Raw genomic sequence first — 22,079 nt, 5'->3', positions numbered from 1 at the left:
CTGTGAGGCTGCGGTGCTAACCACTGCGCTACTGTGCCACCTGACTTTTAAAAAAATATTAATTCAGATCTCCAGTCAGTGGACCCAAGAAAATTAACATTCAACAAATCATATTGGCTTAACAGTTGTTTTACCTCAGCAAACCGGCAAGACTTTACTCAACCGTATCACATTGTGCATTTCCCAACCAGGTATACGCTTCATAGCTGGTCAGTAGATAATTCTCTTCTGACACCAAGCACATATATTGAGCTTTCACTTTTCAGGGAATATTGATTCATAGCTCACTATTATCCTGCAGGTAGGTAAAGTCTCCAAATTTAATGTAAGTAACAAGGTAGCTGCAACAAAATGTGTCTGCACTTTTATTCCAATTGGTAGCATTGATACTGAAAAGGAACAGTATAAATCTTGCTAAGAAATCCAAACTAATCCATAATTCATTGGTTTAATAAACTGGTTTATAGCCAAACCAACCATATCCAAGTATCTGAACCAAGACCAGTTCCCTGGACTCCAATACAGAAGACTCAATAGAAGAAACGTCAAAAGGAGATTCAAAATGGCAAATATTAGTCCGTCATTCATTCACAATTTAAATCCACTAACATTTCCTAAAAACGCACTGCTGTATTGGTGATATGCTAATATGGTTAGACAAAATGGGAAGGGAGGAGACTTGTGTGTGCATTCTGTGTAATACTATATCATAATCTGGAAAGTGACATTGCATTGTATTTTTCTGCTTTACATGTTGAATGGCATACTGTAGCCAGCACTTGCTCTACCTTGAACCGAATGTCTGTTGACAAGTGAAAAAACGGCTGTAATAAGCCAATTATATAGAATGACAACATACAGAATGCACTGCAGGAACGGAGCAACAATACTCTAATAGTTATTAGCACTGCAGAGATCGTCATTGCACGTTGTTCAGAAAGCATGATTGAGATTTTAGTTGTGAAATTGCAACAGCATCTTAATTTTTTTTAATAAACAAAACAAAAGAACCAAAACAATAGAAGATCCTTCCTGAGTTAATGGAATCCAAGTCAGAGGAAGAATGATTTGAGAAGAAACGGGGCAGCTGTGGCATAAATTTAACTGGGAATCCATGTGATGTTAAATTGATTTGGTACTGTGCATTTCAAATCATGTCAGAGGCTTCAAGGATGCCCAAGGCAGCGACAAATGATCTACCCCAAAGAAACAGAACTGTTATGATCCCCGTGGAGGCTACCAACAAACCAAAACAATCAAATCCACCGATTGACCCCAATTTAGGAAACCAAACCAAACTAAATGGACAGGATTTCACTTTTATAAATTTTACTTTAGCACTTGAGCCAAAACCAACATAAATTAAACATGAAGCAGCAGACAGATTACAGTCTCTCTCTATATATATATGGCAAATTAGTGGTTAGTCGGCTACTTTAAGTAACAAAAAGAGCTCCTGGATTCAGTCTTCACTTTCTTTGGCTTGCCGACGCTCCAGTCCTGCCTGATCTGCCTCATCTGGCTGTTCTGCCTGATCTTCTTTTCTTTGGTTCCAACCCAGTGTCAGTTTTTCCAGAAACCTGGATATGTTTTTCCAGCTTCTGTTTCAGAGTTAGTTTCTGTTTCTGTTTTCTGACTATATTTTATGTTGCACTAAATCCTGTTCATATCTTACTACAAACCTCACTGACCTTCACTGTCTTCCAGTCCACCAGCACATTGTTTCAAAATCCTCCACTTTAGTTATAAATCCTTGGTTAGCATTACTCCACCCTAACTCAGCACCCTCTGCTCTTCTGAATCTGTTCTAAGTGATTCTCCTCCTTCCCTCTATCATTGTGAGCAATTAAATTCTATCTTTAAACCCCTCCACTTTTCTATATCTCAGTTTCAAAAGCCACCTTTAATTTGCTTTTTCATGCCATCGGCCATCTCCCCCAATTCTTCTAACTTCTTCTCAACATCTCTTCTCCTTGGGAAGGGTCTCAAGATGTTTAGTTACATTAAAGTGCATTTTGTTTTGTTTTCCAATTACTGGTTCTATGCTTGACAGCATTCTCTATTGCAAATAAAAAAAAATCCTTCAAATAACTTAATTATAAATCACATTTCAGTATGAGATTTCTCCCTAGGTAAAGACTCATGGGCAAGAAATGATGAATTATAGCTTTGATAACGTCCTGTTTGAGCTGCTACATTATTTGTCACTGGATATCAACAGTTCTTACCTGGAGCTCTTCCTCCAGAGCAGCAGTGGCATTTTCTCCATTGCTCTCATCAACTACCACCACCATATGTGTCAGAGAGTTGACACGTACTTGTTCTTGCTCCAGGTCTTCTTGAAGTACCTATATGGGAACAAATAATCATGAATGAAGACATTTCCTGGAATGTATCAGATTTATTGATTTGTAGTTAGAATAAAAAAAGACACAATTTTCTTCTGTGTGGTTGTGTGCTCATCAAAATGAGGAATAATTTAGTGAACACAGGTTCTGCAGTTTTACATTTACACTGGTCTGCCTTGGAAAGCATGGATCAGAGATTTTGCCTCTGGTTCGATAATCTACCTCTAATTGAACCTCAGGAGGCCTGATCATGTCCACATTCCGTACTCAATGCTGCATTTAGCGTTACCTTCCTTTAGAAACCCATGGACCTCGACCTGAACAGAGGTTTTACTTAGGATATGTAATAGGAAAAAATATATTTATTCTTTTGCTTAAGCAGCACCTTCAGATGAAAAGAAAATGTTCATTTAATGCATTGCACAAACTAGGGCACTGCTGTTCAACAGAAGTCATACACAGGGCAACTAGACTTTGTCTTACATTTCCTTTTAGGTCACAATTTTTCCAGTTGATCTCAGTGAATTTTCATCAGATTTGAACATTTTCTGTAAGGATAATCTCAAAATGTGCCTCAGGTTCCATGAAACATTTTACAACCATGTCATCTTGTATAACAGCTGAGACAATGAAAAAGTTCCACTGTCCCACAAAGGTAATCTGAGGTATTAAATTATCATAGGGTGTTAACTGCTGCCAAACACAAACTCTACAGTTTTTCTGATCACTTTCATGAGATACTAAACCATTTGCTTTAAGTGTTTCAAAAATACCAACAGAAAAGAATTGTGATTTATTGTCCTCTGAGATACATCTGAATGTCAATGCCTATTACAGGTTTAATTAGTTGAGACAGATGCTGGATTTGTAAAGGCAGTAGTCAGAAACAATGTTAATGCCAGCAATATTTATTAATGTGGACTTCCACATTTTCTTGGTAACAACAGTTCTGGAGATAAGGAGCCACCATCAAAACAAGTTGCAATTATACGGCACCTTTAACATAGAAAAATATCCCAATGTGCTTTCGAGGCATGATCAAACAAAAGCCGAAGCTGAGCCAAAAAGGGATAATCGGAGGAGGATTTTAAAGAAGGAAAGTAAGGTGGAGAGGCAGAGAGGTTTAGGGAGAACAGTGCACCACAGTCACAGGTGATGTCATTTGTAAAACTGATTAGAACAATTTCAGCACTGGAGCAGGAGTAAAAACCTGATTAGAGAGTTTGAAACAGTCTGCAAGGATAGAATGGTTCAGGGCGAGTTTTAGAAGAGTGGGATAATGAAAGGAAGGGGAGGCCGTATAGTGTCACACGAACATACGAATTAGGAGCCATTCTGCCCCTCGAGCCTGCTCCGCCATTCAATACTATCATGGCTGATCTGTTTGTGTTTCGAATTCCACACTCACATCTACCCCTGCTAACCCTTGATTCCCTTGTTTAACAAGAATATAGCTTCACCTTAAAAATATTCAATGACCCCGCTTCCACCACCTTCTGAGACAGAGAGTTCAAAGTTGTCCAACCCACAGAGAAAAAATTTCTCCTCATCTCTGTCCTAAAAGGGCAGTGTTTTAAAACAGTGCCCCCTTGTTCTGGACTCACTCACAAGAGGAAACATCCTTTCCACATCCACCTTGTCAAGACCATTCAGGATCTTATATACTTCAATCAAGTCTCCCCTCACTCTTCTAAACTCCAGTGAAAACATGCCCAGTCTGTCCAACTTTTCCTCATAAGACAACCCGCTCATTCCAGGTTTCAAACTAGTAAAGCTCCTCTGAACTGCCTCCAACGCATTTACATCCTTCCTTAAATAAGGAGACCAAAACTACACACAGTATTCGAGATGTGGTCTCACCAATGCCCTGTATAACTGAAGCATAACATCCTTAGTTTTATTTTCTATTCCTCTCATAATAAAGGATAGCATTCCATTAGCCTTCTTTATTACTTTCTGTACCTGCATACTAACTTTATGTGACTCATACAGTATCACAGAATCACAGAATAATACAGTGCAGAAGAGGCCCTTCGGCCCAACGAGTCTGCACCAATGCATTAAAGACACCTGACCTGTCTACCTAATCCCATTTGCCAGCACTTGGCCCATAGCCTTGGATGTTATGACATGCCAAGATTCCTCTGCACCTCGGAATTCTGCAGTTGTTCTCCGTTTAAGTAATACTCTGCTTTTTTATTCTTCCAGCAAAGTGAACAACTTCACATTTTCCCACATTATATTCCATCTGCCAGATTTTTGCCCACTCACTCAACCTATCTGTGTTGGTCTGCAAGCTGCTTATGTCCTCTTCACAACATACTTTCCTACCTATCTTTGTGTCATCTGCAAATTTACCTACCATGCCATTGCTCCCCTCATCTAAGTCATTGATATAAATTGTAAAAAGTTGAGGCCCCAGCACAGATCCCTGCAGGACTCCACTCGTCACATCCTGCCAATCAGAAAAGGACTCATTTATGCATACAAGAACACAAGAAATAGGAGCAGAAGTAGACCATATGGCCCATCAAGTCTGCTCTGCCATTCAATACGATCATGGCTGATCTTGGGCTTCAGTTCCACTTTCCTGCCTGCTCCCCATATCTCTTGATTCCCTGCGAGACCAAAAATCTATCTATCCCAGCCTTAAATGTATTCAATGATGAAGCATCCACAACCCTCCGGGGTAGAGAGTTCCAAAGATTCACAACCCTTTGAATGAAGTGATTTCTCCTCATCTCAGTCCTGAATGATTGACTCCTTATCCTGAGACTGTGTCCCCATGTTCTAGGTTCCCTGACCAGTGGGAGCAATCTCTCAGCTTCGACCCCATCAAGCCCTTTCAGAATCTTACATTTCTCAATTAGATTGCCCCCTCATCCCAGGGACCAATTTAGTAAATTTTCACAGCACTGCCTCCAGTGCAAGTATATCCTTTCTTAAATGTGGAGACCAAAACTGCACACAGTATTCTAGGTGCAGTCTCACCAAAGCCCTGTACAATTTTAGTCAGACTTCTTTATTCCTGTGATCCAATCCCCTTGCAATGAAGGCCAACATGCTATTTGTCTTCCTAATAGCCTGCTGCACCTGCATGTTAACTTTGTGCGTTCCTTGTACGAATACTCCAAGTCTCTCTGAACTTCAACACTTACCAGTTTCACACCTTTTAAAAAATGTTCTGCTTTTCTGTTTTTATGACCAAAGTGAACAACTTCACACTTCCCTACATTAGATTCCATTTTCCACCTTGTTGCCCACTCAATTTATCTGTCTAAATCTCTTTGCAGCCTCTTTACATCCTCCCCGCAGCTTACCTTTCCACCGGCCTTTGTATCATCAGCAAACTTAGGTACATTACTCTCTGTATCTTCATCATGTCATTAATATAGAGTGTAAATAGCTGAGGCCCCAGCACTGATCCTAGCGGCACCCCACTATTCACTGCCTGCCAACTTGAAAATGCCCCATTTATGCTCACTCTCTGCTTCCTGTCTGTTAACCAATCCTCTATCCATGCTAATACATTACCCCTAACACCATGAGCCCTTATCTTGCCTGTTAATCTTTTATGTTGCACCTCATCGAATGACTTTTGAAAATCCAGGTGTAATACATCTACTGGTTCCCCTTTATCTACCCTACTAGTTACATCCTCAAAAACTCTAATAAATTTGTCGAACAGGATCTCCCTTTAGTAAAACCATGCTGACTTGTTCTAATCATACTATGCTTTTCCAAGTGCAATGTTAAGACTTCCTTAATAATAGTTTCCAGCATCTTCCCAATGACTGATGTTAGGCTAACTGGCCTGCAGTTACCTGTTTCTCTCTACCTCCTTTTGTGACAAGCAGTTTAACATTCAGCAACTTCCAATCTGACGGGACCCTTCCTGAATCTAAGGAATTCTGGAAAATCATAGCCAGCGCATCCACTATCTCTGTAGCTATCTCTTTTAGAACCCTAGGATGTAGGCCATCTGGTCCCAGGGACTTGTCAGATTTTACTCTCTCAAGTTTCTCCAATACTTTTTCTCGACTGATATCAATATCCTTAATTTCCTCACTCTTTTTAGCCTTTAGATTACTGCCTATTTCTGGTATGGAACTTGTGTCTTCTACTGTGAAGACAGACACAAAATACGTGTTCAATGCCTCTGCCATTTCCTCAGTCCCCATGATGATTTCTCCTTTCTCTGCCGCTAAGGGACCAACATCTACTTTAGCTACTCTCTTCCTTTTTATGTTCTTATAAAAGCTCTTACAATCAGTTTTTTTATTGCTGGCTAGTTTACTCTCATTCTATTTTTTCCATTTTTATCAACTTTTTGGTGGTCCTTTGCTGGTTTCTAAAACACTCCCAATCCTCAGACTTACTACTATTTTTTGCAACATTGCAAGCATCTTCTTTTAGTCTAATACCCTCCTTAATGTCCTGAGTGAGCCACGGATGGGTCTTTCTGGATGAGTTTGTTTTTGAACGGAATGTACTTTTGCTGAACACGTTGAATTGTTTCTTTAAATGTTTCCCATTGTTCATTTACCACCATACCTTCCGGTCTATGTATCCTCTGTTTTCTGCCAGCCAGCCAATCTTCTATCCATGCTAATATGTTACCCCCTACACCATGAGTTCCTACTTGTGCAATAACCTTTTATGTGGCACCTTGTCAAATGCCTTATGGAAATCCAAGTACAGTACGTCAACGAGCTCCCCTTTACCCACAGCACAGGTCACTCCTTCAAATAACTCCAACAAATTGGTTAAACATGATTTCCCTTTCACAAAACCATGCTGACTATTCCCAATTATCTTGAGTTTTTATAAGTGCCCAGTATAACCTCCTTAAATGATTGATTCTAACACCTTCCCCACAACAGTTGCAAAATTGCTGCGGGGCCCATAATGCAGGGGAGGGTGGGTGGGGAAACCACCAGGATAAAAGCAAGAAAGGTGGAAGGTAATGAATATTTGAAAAGAGTGGCAGCTGCAGAAGTATTTGGTGAATGGAGGCCAAAAAGATAGGCAGTTGACAGCATGAAAGTGCAATTATTACTGAATTGGAAGAGTTTTTTTCCCTTAAGGTGGATACAGAGGAAGTGGGGATAAAAGTGGGTAGGGGAATGTAGGTTGTGAAGAATACAAGGAAGTGCTTGGAGATTACCATGGCTGTGATCGAGACCAGTGGGGTAGAAGGGTCACTTGAGATGGCAAGGTTGAGCGGGCAGCCACAAGTATGAGTAGGAGGGCTGATATAGAAAGAGAGAATTAGGGAAGACCGTAGGACAATGATATGAAGAGAGGGCAAGGTGAGTCAAGATCAAGATTGAAATCACCAAGAAGGAGGAGTCACAGTGTAGAGGCCAAGAGAGGAAAGGAATGAGGTTATCTTGAGTGAGAAACTTGGGATCAGGCTTGGGGTGGCAGAACAAGAATGAGGATTTCAAAAGAGTTGAGGGGGTTAAGAACGTGAGGTTTTGAAGGAGAAAAAGGTATCAGAGGAGTAGACGTAGAATAAAATAGGGCGGCACAGTGGCGCAGTGGTTAGCACCGCAGCCTCACAGCTCCAGCGACCCGGGTTCAATTCTGGGTACTGCCTGTGTGGAGTTTGCAAGTTCTCCCTGTGTCTGCATGGGTTTCCTCTGGGTGCTCCGGTTTCCTCCCACATGCCAAAGACTTGCAGGTTGATAGGTAAATTGGCCATTATAAATTGCCCCTAGTATAGGTAGGTGGTAGGGAAATATAGGAACAGGTGGGGATGTGATAGGAATATGGAATTAGTATAGGATTAGTATAAATGGGTGGTTGATGGTCGGCACAGACTCGGTGGGCCGAAGAGCCTGTTTCAGTGCTGTATCTCTAAACTAAAACTAAACTAAAAGGTGTGATTCAGTAATAAAGGCCACACCAGCACCAAGGCCATTTGAGCAGGCCAGGGTGCTCGGAAGTATAACCATGCAGAGAGGCTTCAATAAAGGGTAAGGTGCTACCATACATAAGCCACATTTCTGTCAAAGTCAGGTTGTAAAATGTTATCACAGACAACATTTGTTGGTTGGCAAGGGCCTTGTTTGAGCGTGAATGATATTTTGGGGGGAAATGCTGGAAAAGGCAGTAATTGTTGACCCATTGGCAGAGTTTGAAGGGCAATGGTGGGCGGGGCAAGCGGGACAGGAAAGAGGGTAGTGAGATTAGCTCCTAGAGGAAACGCTACCCAAGAAGGTTGGTGAGTGTAGGATGGGCAATTAGGATAGTTGTTTCTAGAGAGGCATCAACAGGTGCCTTGGGCGAAGGAGATAATCAAGGAAAGGAATGGGAAGCCAAAGCTAGGTTTCAGCTCATAATTGTCAACTTTCTGTGGTGTTGATAAAACCAGCTAGACTTTAGTGTTAATCCTACTTCAGCTTTTAAAACAAAATGCTCCCAGACATGCCGTAGAAGTTCTGGAAATAAGGTGCAACTTTTGTCTCTCTCGTCCTGAGGGCCACTTGATCAGCATATCATCGATAATCCACTGTGTATCCATATAAAATTTACATTGTCATTATCAATGAGAGTGGAACCTGCAAAGTAAATTAGGCACGGAGTTCTCTGCTGGTTCCACTTCTCCCCATTTAAGGAGACTTAACTCGCATAGATAAAACAGTTTTTTGAAGCTTTATTGGAAGCACTACCTGTTTGGGCAAAGCTCACTTTTTGTGCACAGATACAGAAGAACAAGTACTCACTTTATGTTCTTCCACTTGTTGTTTTAAAGCTTCCAGATCTGGTCCAAGGGGTTGTGCCTCCATTTGGTGAATTCTGTCCTCTGTACTTGTTAACCAATCAGCTAAATGCTTCAGCTGTTGCTGCTGAAGATCCATTAGCACTTCATGTAACCTAGAAACAAGGAAATGAATTATCCTAATTTTGCCTCAATTAAAACAAAGACAATTTTAAAAATTGAGAGACTTTTTTTTTATAAAACTAACTTTTAATGCAGTTTTATTCACAGTTGCACTAAACCAAATTTTATTTCTGCAGTATTTCTTAAAATACTGGCTACTACTCTTAAAGATGAATTCAGCTCCACTGGTCAAAAATGACTGGTAATTGCAAAGTAAAATGCAAACCTTCAATTCCACCTCCTTGTCGCCATCTCTCAATTGTCAGAAAACACAGTTGCATTTACCCCTATTAACACTCACTTTCACAGTTGCAGAATACAGACATACTCAACTCCACAAGTCAAGGAATTGTAAATACCACCTGTGCACACATCTGACCCAAAGTGCATCTGATCGTCCACGATTTGTAACAATGGAAATCTACTTTTAAGAGGCTAGCAAAACCACAAACAACCCAAATGAAGCACAACTTATTTATTCACAACATAAAAAGCCACTATTTGTGTTGCATATCCCCACTGGATCATGAGTTGAAGAAGTTATTAATGATCCTTTTCTTCCACAGAGATTTTCTTGGTTTGATCACTGTAGCAGTTTGATACAGCTGAGTAGCTTGCTGGGCTATTTCTAGAGCCCTACCAAATTCACAGTCAAATTTTTCAAATTTCATGCTCACAGCATTTTAAGAATAGTGAATTTCACGATTTCGCATATTGAAATCATAAATTTCACTGTGTCGCAACAAACCAGGAAAATGATCCATTTAAAACAAACACAAAGAGGAGGGAGGTTTCTGGTTTCAACTGGTATTTATTGTATACTCAAAAATTATTGTAAAAAGCTGACTATAAACAGGTCACATTCTTTATTCACTGAAGTCAGTGGCTGAATGTGACCATGGAGCAAACTGAAACCATCTCTTTCTTCATTCCCTGTCTCTGCGTTGTGAACACCTATCAGCATTTAGACACAGTGCTTCCGCATCTAGAGAGATTGTTTGAATTGTCAGACAGTGTCATGCTAGCTGGGGATTCTGCTTTCCACAGAGTTCCAAAACTGCAGCACAGACAGAGTACAATCAGCTTATTTTGCAATGCTTTTCCAAGCAGGAATCTCCAGCCTACAGTTCTGGTCAAAGCCAGGAATTACACCAAATGAGGTTAAATCCACCATCAACAGGTGCATTTGTGCAGGGTCAAATATACAGAAAGCTTTCAGGAATGCCTCAGAAGGTTGTTGAAACTTCTGAGATACTTTTTCTTCACCACTTGACTCTTCCCCGTAGCGGTAATATGGTTTGAGTATCTTCCCCATACAAGAAAACACCTGCTGGGCACAGACATTTAATTCAGCATCATCGGAGTGTTAGTCGTTTGATTGTGTTTCAGCCCAGAACAGTGCATCCATTAATTTATTGTAAGCTTTGTGGATTGCAACATGTCAAGATTCAAACCAAGTGATTAAATCCATCAGTTATATCGCATTCTGGTCAGAAAACTGAACCTCCATGTTAAGCTGAGCACTGTTTAGAAGGGCTACAATGTCTATTAAAACATATGTTTTTGATGTCACTGTGAGCTCTTCTGAAATGAAGTCCGAGTAGTATTTCAGGTGAGCTGCATGATTCTGAAACCAAGAATTCCAACGTGTAGTTACTGGCTCTGGAGGAAAGGCAATGTTATGTTCCCCAATTTCAGCTATTTTAGCCGTATTTGCAATGTGTTCCCTGTATCGAAGTTTGCAGCTAGGACAGTGTTTGAAGATATTTTTAACGTAGCTGACCAGTTTGTCGACTTTACCAAACGTGCTTTTCCACAGCTCACTGACAAGAGAAATTAAGGGTTAGATCTTGTTCTGCTCCTGACGTCAGGTGTCAGGTTTCATGGCTGGGGGGATTGGAGAATAGGAGCGCCAGAGACCATCATGGAACCAGACACTGGGATTGCTGGTACCAATCTTCCCGGGGGCAGCGAAGCTCCGTGCAGCACCTCCGCTGCTCTGCGACAGGACCCTACTTTAAATATGATAAGTAACTCTTTGCATCCATTTGAATGTAATTTGCCACAATCTTACCATCCGTTCCCAATCTTGAGCTTGATGTGCAGCACTTGCATGCCTTCACTTTCCGTCCATGAGAAGCTGGCGCCACTGAGATGGGGAAGGGATCAACTCTGCATAATTTTATGGATGGGGGGGAAGGGGGCAATTATGCATTTGGATACACTGTTCGCAGGGCTGGCAGCCTTTTAAAGATGGCGCCAGTACTTGCTCCAGCACAGGTGACTCTGTTCACGGTGTCGCCAATGCCCCCCACTGGCGATTGTGGTGGGGGGAGAGGGGAACAGCGGCCCCTGTCATTATGGTTAAGTGGCCACTCACCCCATAATCACAGCAGCAGGGCCATGTGGGTCACGTGCGGGATGGCCACCATGTTCCATGACGACAAAATTCAGCCTTAAAACTTACCAGGCCTTACCAGAAATAAAATCAAACAAAGCATGCAGCACATAGTTGTATTGCCCATCGGTGGACTCATCACCAATAATTGCAAAAGACTCACATGCCTTAATCTGAGACTTCATCTCCTCACGTGTAACAAAAACCTTCAGTAGGTAGTCCTGTCGTACTTTATTTGCACTTGGCAAGCAACAACCATTTTGCACATTACATTGAATGAGTACCTGCAAGTTTAGGTGATTAAGTTTTTCCAATGGTATGTTGTCACTTGCAAATGCATCCACAAGTTTCACTGTAACCAACTCACAATTTTCTAAGCTTCCTGCTGATTTCTTAAAAAGAGATGAAATCACTGGCCGGAATTGTATGGCTCCCCAATGAGCAGGCTGGTGGCGGGAGGGGGGATGCATATTTCAGTGGGAGGTAGGGGAGGGGCGCATTCCCGAACCCCTCCCGTCCTCGCTGCAATTTTACACGGGGCGGTGGCGACGGAAAATGGCCCGCCCACCCCAGGTCAATTAAGGCCCTTAAGTGGCCAATTAACTGGCACTTAAGGGCCTCCTCCCACCACTGTGGGTATTTTGCCATCAGCGGGTGGACAGCAAAGGCCTCAAGAACCCTGCCTGGCCTTCTTGGAAGCTGGGGGGGTGGACCTCCTGATTGGGCACCCTGTGCCTCATGGAGAGCCACTCCTGAAGCCCCAACCACCTCCAACTCACAACACTCCCCCTCCCCCAACTGACCTCCTCCCCATTGCCTCACCAGGGCCCAACCAATTGTCCCCACGAGGCCCTAAAAACTAACTTGAGTTCCGGGGCCATCCTTCCTGTTGCCTCCAATGGCTGGGTGTAGTCCCAGCAGTGGCTATCACTCCCAGTGATGCTGCTGGGACAAAGAGCTGCCGGCAGCTCCATTGGGCAGGACCTCCTGCCTCAAGGAGGTGGAAGTCCCGTCCAAGACCAATTAGGGCCTGGGGCGTGAAAAGTCCTGGCCTGGCTCCCCAAGCCTGACGGAGGTGGGCTCTGCACCGACTTAAAACATAAAATTCCGGCCATTGCTTTTTTTGTGTGTCTTCATTTTCCAGCAGTGTGGTTTCGGATGCAATCCTTCTGCTATGTTGGCTTTCGGACTCTAATGGGCGCCGAACAGTTGCTCACCATGATACATTGCCCACAACGAAACATTGCAGCTTGTACAAAACAGTATTCCATCATTGGCATGCAGAATTTAGCTCCCAAATTCTTTCACTCGATGTGCTGAAATAATGGTTGTGGCTGTTTTGATTTACTCATTCTGGCTTTCTCACTTGTCTGTTAATACTTGAGACTGCTTCTCTCAAAACTGCAACAGAAGCCCTCCCTCATCTACCAGTCAGCAAGTTGAGTCTTGTGCCAGTCACTAAAACACGTGAAGTTCGCAAAACGGCCAATTTCACGGAGGACCCGAGATTTCATGGCCGGTGACACATTTTTCACAGCCGTGAGTTTGGTATGGCCCTAGCCATTTCGGAGGGCATTTAAGAGTCATCCACATTGCTGTGGGCCTGGAATCACATGTAGGACAGACCAGCTGAGAATGGCAGGTTACTTTCCTTAAAGGACGTTCGTAAACCAGAATGGTTTTCATGATAATCAGTAGTTCTATTGTCACCTGTACTGAGACTAGCTTTTTATTCCAGATTTATTCAATTAATTACATTTAAGTTCCCTGGATGTCATAGTGGGATTCGAGCTCATGCTCTCTAAGAATTTGTCTAGGCCTCCGGATTACTAGTCCAGTGACATAACCACTATACTACCATTAACCTATGAGAACAATGGCAGCAGGCACATGGGAAGACCACCATCTGCAAGTTCCCCTCTAAGTCACACACAATCCTGACTTGGAACTAAATCACTGGTCCTTCACTGTCACTGGGTCAAAATCCTGGAACTTCCTCCCTAACATCAGTGTGGCTATAACTACACAATGTGGAATGCTGTGGCTCAAGAAGGCAGCTCACCATCACCCACTCAACAGCAATTAGTGATTGGTAATAAATGCTGACCTTGCCAGTGATGCCCACATCCCTTGAAGAAATTCAAAAAAATACAATTATATGCTATTTAAAAACACAAAATAGCAAAGACAAGGAAAAAGTCATAAGTTTCCTCATATCTTCTCTCTAGATATAATGTAAAAAGTGCAACAGAGAGCAGATATTACCTTCCACTTCTATTTGAACTAAATGAAGAAAAAACATGTTTGTGAAATCAAATCAGTCCCTCAGTTTAACAAGTGAAAAGGCACTGCCATCTAAAATTCTTAATGAAGAGTATTTTGCAGTTCTGATACAGCTCATTCTGATATTATCTCCAAAAAGGTCAGAGAAGTGTTTGACAAATCCAAAATCACACATCATGCTTCTAAGGTCTTCCTCGAATCAAATTATAAGACTTCACAGACGTTATAAAGAATGACTGGGAGACATTGTCATTTAAAACCTTCATATTTCAAATCATGTCTCTATATTATCTATCCAATGAAGCATCTGAATGAACAATTGCCCTTAATTTTTTCGGCGTAACTCATTTATGCAATCCTTCTCACATTTCATTAAGAATAATTGACTGATGAATGATAGAATAGGTCCCAGTGACCTGAAAGGTAAAGTAGGTAAATCTGCTCATGAGAACTAACTACTCACTTCTTTTAAAATCCTTAATATTTGCAGATTAAAATGAAGTAATATTACCAACAACTTGGATTTAAAAAGCACCTTTACTGTAATAAAACATCCCAAGGCACTTTAAAACAGCACTGTCAAACAAAACTTTGCCTCATAAGGAGATATTAGGTCAGATGACCAAAAGCTTGGTCAACAAGTGTCTTAAAGGAGGCAAGAGAAGTGGAGAGGCAGTGAAATTTAGGAAAGGACCCACAGCTTAAGGCCTTGGCAGGTGAAGTTAGGGCTGTCAATGGTGGAGTGAATAAAATCAGGAATGCTCAAGAGATCAGAATTGACAATTGAAAACAAGGATGAGTATTTTAAAGTCGAGACATTGCTTAACCGGGAGCCAATGTAGGCCAGCAACCACAGGTCTGATAGTTAAGTGGGGCTTGGTGCAAGTTAGGACACGGGCAGCAGAGTTTTGAATGACATCAAGTTTCCAGAAGGTGGAACGAGGGAGGCTCACCAGGAGTGCATTGGAATAGTCAAGTCTAGAGGTAACAAAAGAATGGATGAATGTTTCAGCAGCAGATAATCTGAGGCAAGGCTGGAAATAGATAGTCTCATGACTTAGGGTTATATGGTAAGAAGCTCATCTCGGGATCAAATATAACACCAATCAGATTTCCATCCCTGACGTAGTACCAAAGCAGCTCTTACCAAAGTCACAAATGACATCCCAGTTGACTGTGGCTAAGTTGACCTTTTCCTCCTTGTTCTTCTTGACCTGTCTGCAGCCTTTCACACAGTGGTCCATGAAATTCAGCTCCAATGCCTCGCCACCGTCATCCAGCCAGGTGGGACTGCACTCTCCTGTTCTGTTCTTAACTCCCCGATGCCTATCACTAGAAGTTTAGAACCCTCAAAAAGCAAGCCAATCAAACCAATCTGGAGTCTGAAAGCTGGCTTTTGACCACTGAGGGCTTTAAAAATACAACTCAGCTATGAGACTCTCAGAGAAGTAATCCTGTCAGAGGAGTTTAAAAACTCTCTCCCATTCTCAGTAAAAACTCATGTCGAGGAGCAACGGGTTCAGGGAGTCCGGCAAGCAGCTGTTCTGGCCGATGAATTTTCTTTAATCTATAAGTCGGTTTCCCAGGGGAGAACCTTTCCTGATCACCCCCACAAATCCAAAAAGGACAAAGGGTGGGAAGGTGATAGGAGCCCAAGCAGTCCTGGAAGAGAAAGGAAAGCAGGAGACATAGGGGGCCCTCCTCCAGCCAAAAAGGAAGGTGCTCTGAGCAAGAGTGAGACCCAGAGACCCGTGTGCTTCCATTGTAATAAAGCAGGGCATTTAAAAGCTGACTGCTGGAAATTAAAGGGGAAACCAATAGGGTTAATCAGGGCACACCCGCTCAATGAAGGCCTTATGGAAGACACGGAACAGCTTTGTGGGGCTTTGACTACAGTAAGGGTGCAACAAAGGAAGCTTATTACAGCCTGTGCAGGAAAAGTTACTAGGATTCCTGAAGGTTACCAGAGTTTTGTATCTGAAGGGAAAGTAACCCCATATCCCTTGAGTGGGGCAAGCAAGCCCATAGTAATTCTCAGGGACACAGGGGCAACCTGACTTTTCCCCCAGAGAGTGCAGTGAACACCAAAATGGTGGTGAATGGTATTGGAGGGCAGAGTACGTCTGTACCTATAAATCAGGTGCACCTGGAATGCAACCTAGTTTTGGGACCGGTGACTGTAGGGATTGCCCCTAATTTGCCTGTGGACGGGGTTGAACTGCTCCTAGGTAATGATCTGGCAAGGGTGAAGGTGGTAGCCCCGCCAGTAATGAAAGAAAGACTGCAGGAGGTCAGAGAGATGGGGCGGTGGCAGGAGACGGTCTCCTGCAGAGTCCCTGAATGTGTAGTGGGTTGGGCCATGATCAAATCAGCTCCCCCAAAGGAGACTGCATTGACACTACAGGCAAATGACCATGAGGTCTGCCTGGCCGAGATTTTCTTTGGAAAGTTAGGAGACCCAGGGAATGAATTAAATGGATTTTCCCGAGGTGAGGCTCAGCGAGCTGACCCAGTATTGCGAGGGTTAGCACAAGCTACCCAATCTGAAAGTGAAGCAGAGGGAGTACCTTACTCATAGAAGCTATGGCACACTACAATAGCTCTCCTTTCTAATCAATTCAATATTCATTTCAATTTCAGCATTAAAATAGTTGGTATTATAAATAAGACATCAATGTGATATAGACATTTCACAGCCAGCAGAATACTGAAAAGCTGTTATATTTGAGACAGAAAGGCAAACAATAGCTCTACTACACAAATCCGAAGTCTTAAATGAAAAAATCAGGCAAAAAGATAAGAACACTGAATACTGCTAAGAAAGAATACTGAAGACTGGCAAGAAAAAGCAGAGCAGATAGCCAAAGCAGCATATACTGTGATAAGAACAGAAAGGAAAGGACTTCCATTTATATAACACAGCCACAGGACAAAACAGTCCTTCACAGCCAATGAAGTACTTTTGACGTGTAATGTAGGAAACATGGCAGAAATTTTGCTCAATTTTCCATAAATAGCAATAGGATGACCAGATAATCAGTGTAATGATGTTGGATGAGGGATAAACAAGAGTGAAGACATCGGGGAGAACTCCCCTGCTCTTCTTCAAATACTGCCATGGATCTTTTCCGTCCATCTGAAAGGGTAGACGTGAGCCAGGTTTAACATCTCACTTGAATGAGGCACATGCAACACTGCAGCGCTCCCAAACTGCACTAAAGTATTAACCTGGATTACATGCTCAGGACCCTGGAGTGGGACTTGAACCCACAGCCTTCAAACTAGAGACAAAAGTGACATCACTGAGGCAAGGCTGATGCACAAAATATGGGAAATTTCATGGGAATGTTGCAAAGTAACAATCCTAATGATATAAAGATCTTTAGTTCATTGTTGGACAAATCATTTACAAACATTGCTGAAAATACCACCTTCACAATACTGAAGTGTCTATAATGATCAACTGGCAAAACACACAAATTAATAATAAAAATTCAAGAATAACAAAACTGAAAAATGGAAATTCATCTGTCACTTGTGATATGCAAAAATATAAAAACAGACTGTAAAAGCTTCTATAGGTACATAAAAAGGAAACGTTTGGTTAAGACAAATGTGGGTCCATTACAGGCAGGGCCAGGAGATTTTATAATGGGGAATGGAGAAATGGCAGAGAAGCTAAATAATTAATTTGTGTCTGTCTTCAATGAGGAAGATATAAGAAATCTCCCAGAATTAGAGATCCAAGGGATTAGGGGGAATGAGGAATTGACGGAAATTAATACTAGTAAGAAGGTTGCATTGGAGAAATTAATGGGGCTGAAGGTTGATAAGTCCCCAAAACCTGATATTCTACATCCCAGAGTGTTGAAAGAGGTAGCTATGGAGATAGTGGATGCATTGGTGATCATCTTCCAAAATTCTCTGGATTCTGGAGCTTTTCCTGCAGATTGGAAGGTCACAAATGTCACCCTACTATTTATGAAGGGAAGGAGAGAGAAAACAGGGAATTTCAAACCTGTTAGCCTTGCATCAGTCATTGGGAAAATGCTAGAATCTATTCTAAAGGATGTGATAAATGGACACTTGGATAATAATGATCTAATTGGGCACAGTCAACATGGAGTTATGAATGGGAAATCATGTTTGATGAACTTGTTGGAGTTCTTTGAGGATGTTAGTAACAGAATTGATAAAGGGGAATTGGTGGATGTGGTATACTTGGATTTTCAGAAGGCTTTAGATAAAGTTCCCCACAGGAGGTTGGTTAGCAAAATTAAAGCACCTGGGATAGGAGGTAATATACTGGCATGGATTAAGGACTGGTTAACTGGGAGAAAACAGAGAGCAGGAATAAACGGATCATTCTCACTTTGGCAGGCTGTGACTTGTGGGATACCGCAGGGATCAGTGCTTGGGCCCCGGCTATTCACAATATATATCAATGATTTGGACGTGGGGACCAAATGTAGTATTTCCAAGTTCACGGATGACACAAAACTAGGTGGGAATGTGTGTTGTGAGGAAGATGCAAAGTGGCTTCAAGGGGATTTGGACAGACTTAGTGAGTGGGCCAGAATGTGGCAGATGGAAGATAATGTGGAAAAATGTGAGGTTATCCACTTTAGTAGGAGGAATAGATGTGCAGAAACTTTCTTAAATGGTAAGAGATTAGAAAGTGTAGATGTTCAAAGGGACCTGGGTGTCCCTGTCAATATGTCACTGAAAACTAACATGCAGGTGCAGCAAACAATTAAGGCGGCTAATGGTATGTTAGCCTTTATCACAAGAGGATTTGAGTACAGGAGTAGTGAAGTCTTGCTTCAGTTGTATAGAACCTTGGTTAGACTGCACCTGGAGTACTGTCTGCAGTTCTGGTCCCCTTACCTTCAGAAGGACATTATGCCATAGAGGGAGTGCAACGAAGGTTCACCTGACTTGTTCCCGGGATGGCGGGACTGTCCTATGAAGAGAGATTGGGGAAACTGGGCCTGTATTCTCTAGAGTTTCGAAGAATGAGAGGTGATCTCATTGAAACCTACAAGATACTTAGGACCGAGATGAGGAGAAATTTCTTTACTCAGAGGGTTGTGAATCTTTGGAATTTTCTACCCAGAGGGCTGTGCAAACTCAGTCATTGATTATGTTTAAAGCAAAGATTGACAGATTTCTAAATACAAATGACATAAGGAGCTAAGAGGATAGTGTGGGGAAAAGGCATCGAAGTGGAAGATCAGCCATGATCATATTGAATGGCGGTGCAGGCTCGATGGGCTGAATGGCCTACTCTCGCTCCTATGTTCCTACATGTTTGCAGCAATGCTCAACTTTGGCATCTATCTAGTATTGTGAATAAAGTTCTTCAGATTAGAAAAAAAGAATGATAATAAAGACACATTGGGCTGGATTTTGTTCTCCCCCAAGGAGTCAGGTTCTGTGGCAGGGGGCGCCTGAAGATGGCTCTGGATGAGGCCCGCCACGGACCTCGACACCGTGTGGTCCCGGTCCAATCCTCCCGGCAGCGGTGAGGTCCCGAGGCAACTCACCCCCACCGCTGGGCGATGGGTCCACAATTTAAATATTCAAATTAATAAAATAAAAACCCGAGATCTCGAGGCCCAGTGTGATCTTCGGCACGGCAGCCAGCACTCCCGCGCTGAAGATCCCTGTCCGGGGAAATGAAGCGCCATACTGGTGGGGAGGGGGAGGAGTTAAGTTTGTCAGTGTGGGGGAGGGGGGGGAACGGGGTCAAATACACGTAATGGGTGTAGGGGATTGTGGGAAGGGTGAAACCTTAAAATTTGTGCGTTTGTGGCGGTGGGGGGTCCGGGAGGCCAGATGTAAAATGTAGGTGTTTTTGGGGGGGGCAGGGGGTGTGAAGGGCAAATAGTCTCTTTATAATTGTTTTTGGCGGGGTGGGAAAGGGGCTTAAGAAATTTGTTTTATTTTGCGGGATCTTTCTTGAAAAATGTAAATATGCCGGCAGGGCTGGCTGCCCTTTAAAAACGGCACCAGCACCTATGCACAGGCAGCTGACACCATTGCCGGGGATGGCAGCCCTCCCTGTTCACAAGATTGTGGGGGGCGGGGGCAGGGGCGGGATGCCCCAGCTATTTAAATGAGCTGCCGCTCTTAAGGTGGTGGTGGCTCTTTGGCATGTGGGATCAGCGGCGGGCTCTTAAAATCCAGCCCATAAAGTTGAAAATTCCTGGGGCAGGATTTTTTCTCGGGGTCGGGAATCCGCGTCGAACCATTTCCGGGTCCCAAGCCCGCACCAGATGGGGAGGGAAGTAGTCACAGCGTGCAATCTTCTCTGATGACAGCTGCTAATTGGCTGTAGGGCGGGTGTGGTACGGAGGCAGGACTTGTGATGTGCGGGCCTGACTTGAAAGCCATTTTGATTTCCCATAGAAGCCTGAGCTCATCAGGAGGACAGGCAGGGGCCTGGCACCCAGCGCAGGGCTGCCTCACCATTCAGAGATGCAGCCCTTGAAATTTTGTTGGAGACAGTGAGAGAGAGGAGAGAGCTCTTGTTTCCAGAGGGTAGCAGGAGAAGGCCACCCAGCCAAACAAAGTAGGCCTGGCTGGAGGTGGTAGAAATTGTCAGTGGCCAAAGTATCGTCTGCAGGAACTGGGTGCAGTGCTGCAAGAGGTTTAATGACCTTCTTCACTCTGGCAAGGTGCGTGCAACGTGAGACCAGATGACAGGCCTCCAGGTCTGCAGCCACCAGCAGCCACACCAGCTGAGCAGCCTGAGGGCGTACGGTGCTCCTGAACATGGAAGAAATGTGTGCCCAGGGTAATTAATGAGCCATCAGCAACGCCCATAGCCCTAGTGCTGTTGAGGACCTGTCAGCACTAATATATGTATCTTCTTATTTAAATGGGTCATTGACATTGGACAGAGAGGCCAGCAGTGCCCTATCTCTCCCTGTGTCTTTTGTCCTTGCATAATTCATGGAAGAGAGCGCGTGCCCCAGCTCGCCATCCACACAGCCATGGAGGAAGCTGCATTGGAAATCGCCAGGGTGGCACCGCATGAGAAAATGGCCGATAGAGAGATGGGAATACTTGAAGGAAAGGGTGAAAAGATATTGAGATCTGTGGATGAAGAGGATGGAGTGTATGCATTGGCAAGCCTCAGCTCTGCAGGGGTTTCTGCTGTCACAGACGAGTTCTGATGTTCTCCTACTTATGTGTCCCACAGGGTCAGTTGTGGATGGGGAGGATGCCAGTGCTGCTGCAGCATCACCAGGATATTCTCAAGAAACTGAACCAGCAGAGCCAGCACCATCACATCAATGAGGTGCACCCTCCACCAGCACAGTTACACTCGCATCGGTGGGTCCTCATGCGGTTAGAAATGGGGGTACTGGGTGAACAGCATGGCACTAGGGAGCAGGAGGTGGTGAGAGAGGCAGAAGCAGCTATGGCCAGTCCCTCTCGGAGGATGGAGGACAGACTCAGCCATACTCAGGTGGACACAGATGCAGGGGCTCAAGAGTCACAAGCACAGAGGCTCCACTTTGATCAGCAGCAAGAGATGTGTACTCACATGTCAGAGTTCCCAGAAGCGGTGCGGAGTTATGGGCTGAGAATGGAGAAGGTAATTCGGCTCACATGCATCACCATAGCTTAGGGCTTCAAACGCATGAGCTCTTCCGTAGAGGAGGTGTTCAATGGAAGTGTTCTCACAGGCAGATCAAAGTGAGTTCCAGAGCATGCAGTCCTACTGGAGGAGAAGCATTCAGGTGAAATGTGCCTGGATCAGGTGTGCCCTGGCATTCACATCATCCTGATGAGAGTTTAGACTCCTGAGATGACCCTGGCCACCTCCCTGCTCTGCAGCTTCTTCCTCCTTCTCTTCCTTTGCTCCACCTCTAATGAGCTGGTCAATCTAGCGCTTCACCCTCTTCAAGGTTCACTCCTCACTGGAGGGCCAAGCTATAGAGAGAATAGTAGACCACCACAATCAATGAGACCCTTGCAGGATGCCAGCTGATCAGTCAAAGCATGGGAACCGCATCTTCAGAAGCCCAATGGTCTGCTCAAAGGTGGTCCTTGTGAGCAGATGGCTTCAGTCGTAGTGCCTCTGTCTTGGGGTCACATAAAGGTGTAAGCAGCCATCTCTTCAAGGGAGATTACTTGTCCCCTCGAATCC

General features: G+C 43.5%; 1 protein-coding gene across 7 annotated transcripts in view; it reads right to left on the bottom strand.

Moving 5' to 3' along the window:
• Positions 1 to 22,079, bottom strand: part of dmd (dystrophin) — a 1,950,296-nt gene that overhangs the window by 1,387,443 nt on the left and 540,774 nt on the right. For all 7 annotated transcript variants that reach the window (XM_068040560.1, XM_068040554.1, XM_068040555.1 and 4 more), the window contains 2 exons: positions 9,080 to 9,230; positions 2,229 to 2,348 (listed from right to left, as the gene is read on the bottom strand). In XM_068040560.1, coding sequence (XP_067896661.1) covers positions 2,229 to 2,348; positions 9,080 to 9,230 — 271 coding nt within the window. The remainder of the gene's footprint in view (positions 1 to 2,228; positions 2,349 to 9,079; positions 9,231 to 22,079) is intronic.

Source organism: Heterodontus francisci, chromosome 10, assembly GCF_036365525.1.
Source record: "Heterodontus francisci isolate sHetFra1 chromosome 10, sHetFra1.hap1, whole genome shotgun sequence".
Lineage (NCBI taxonomy): Eukaryota > Metazoa > Chordata > Chondrichthyes > Heterodontiformes > Heterodontidae > Heterodontus > Heterodontus francisci.
Note: the sequence above shows the minus strand (reverse complement) of the source record. Positions and strands in the feature narration are given on the sequence as shown.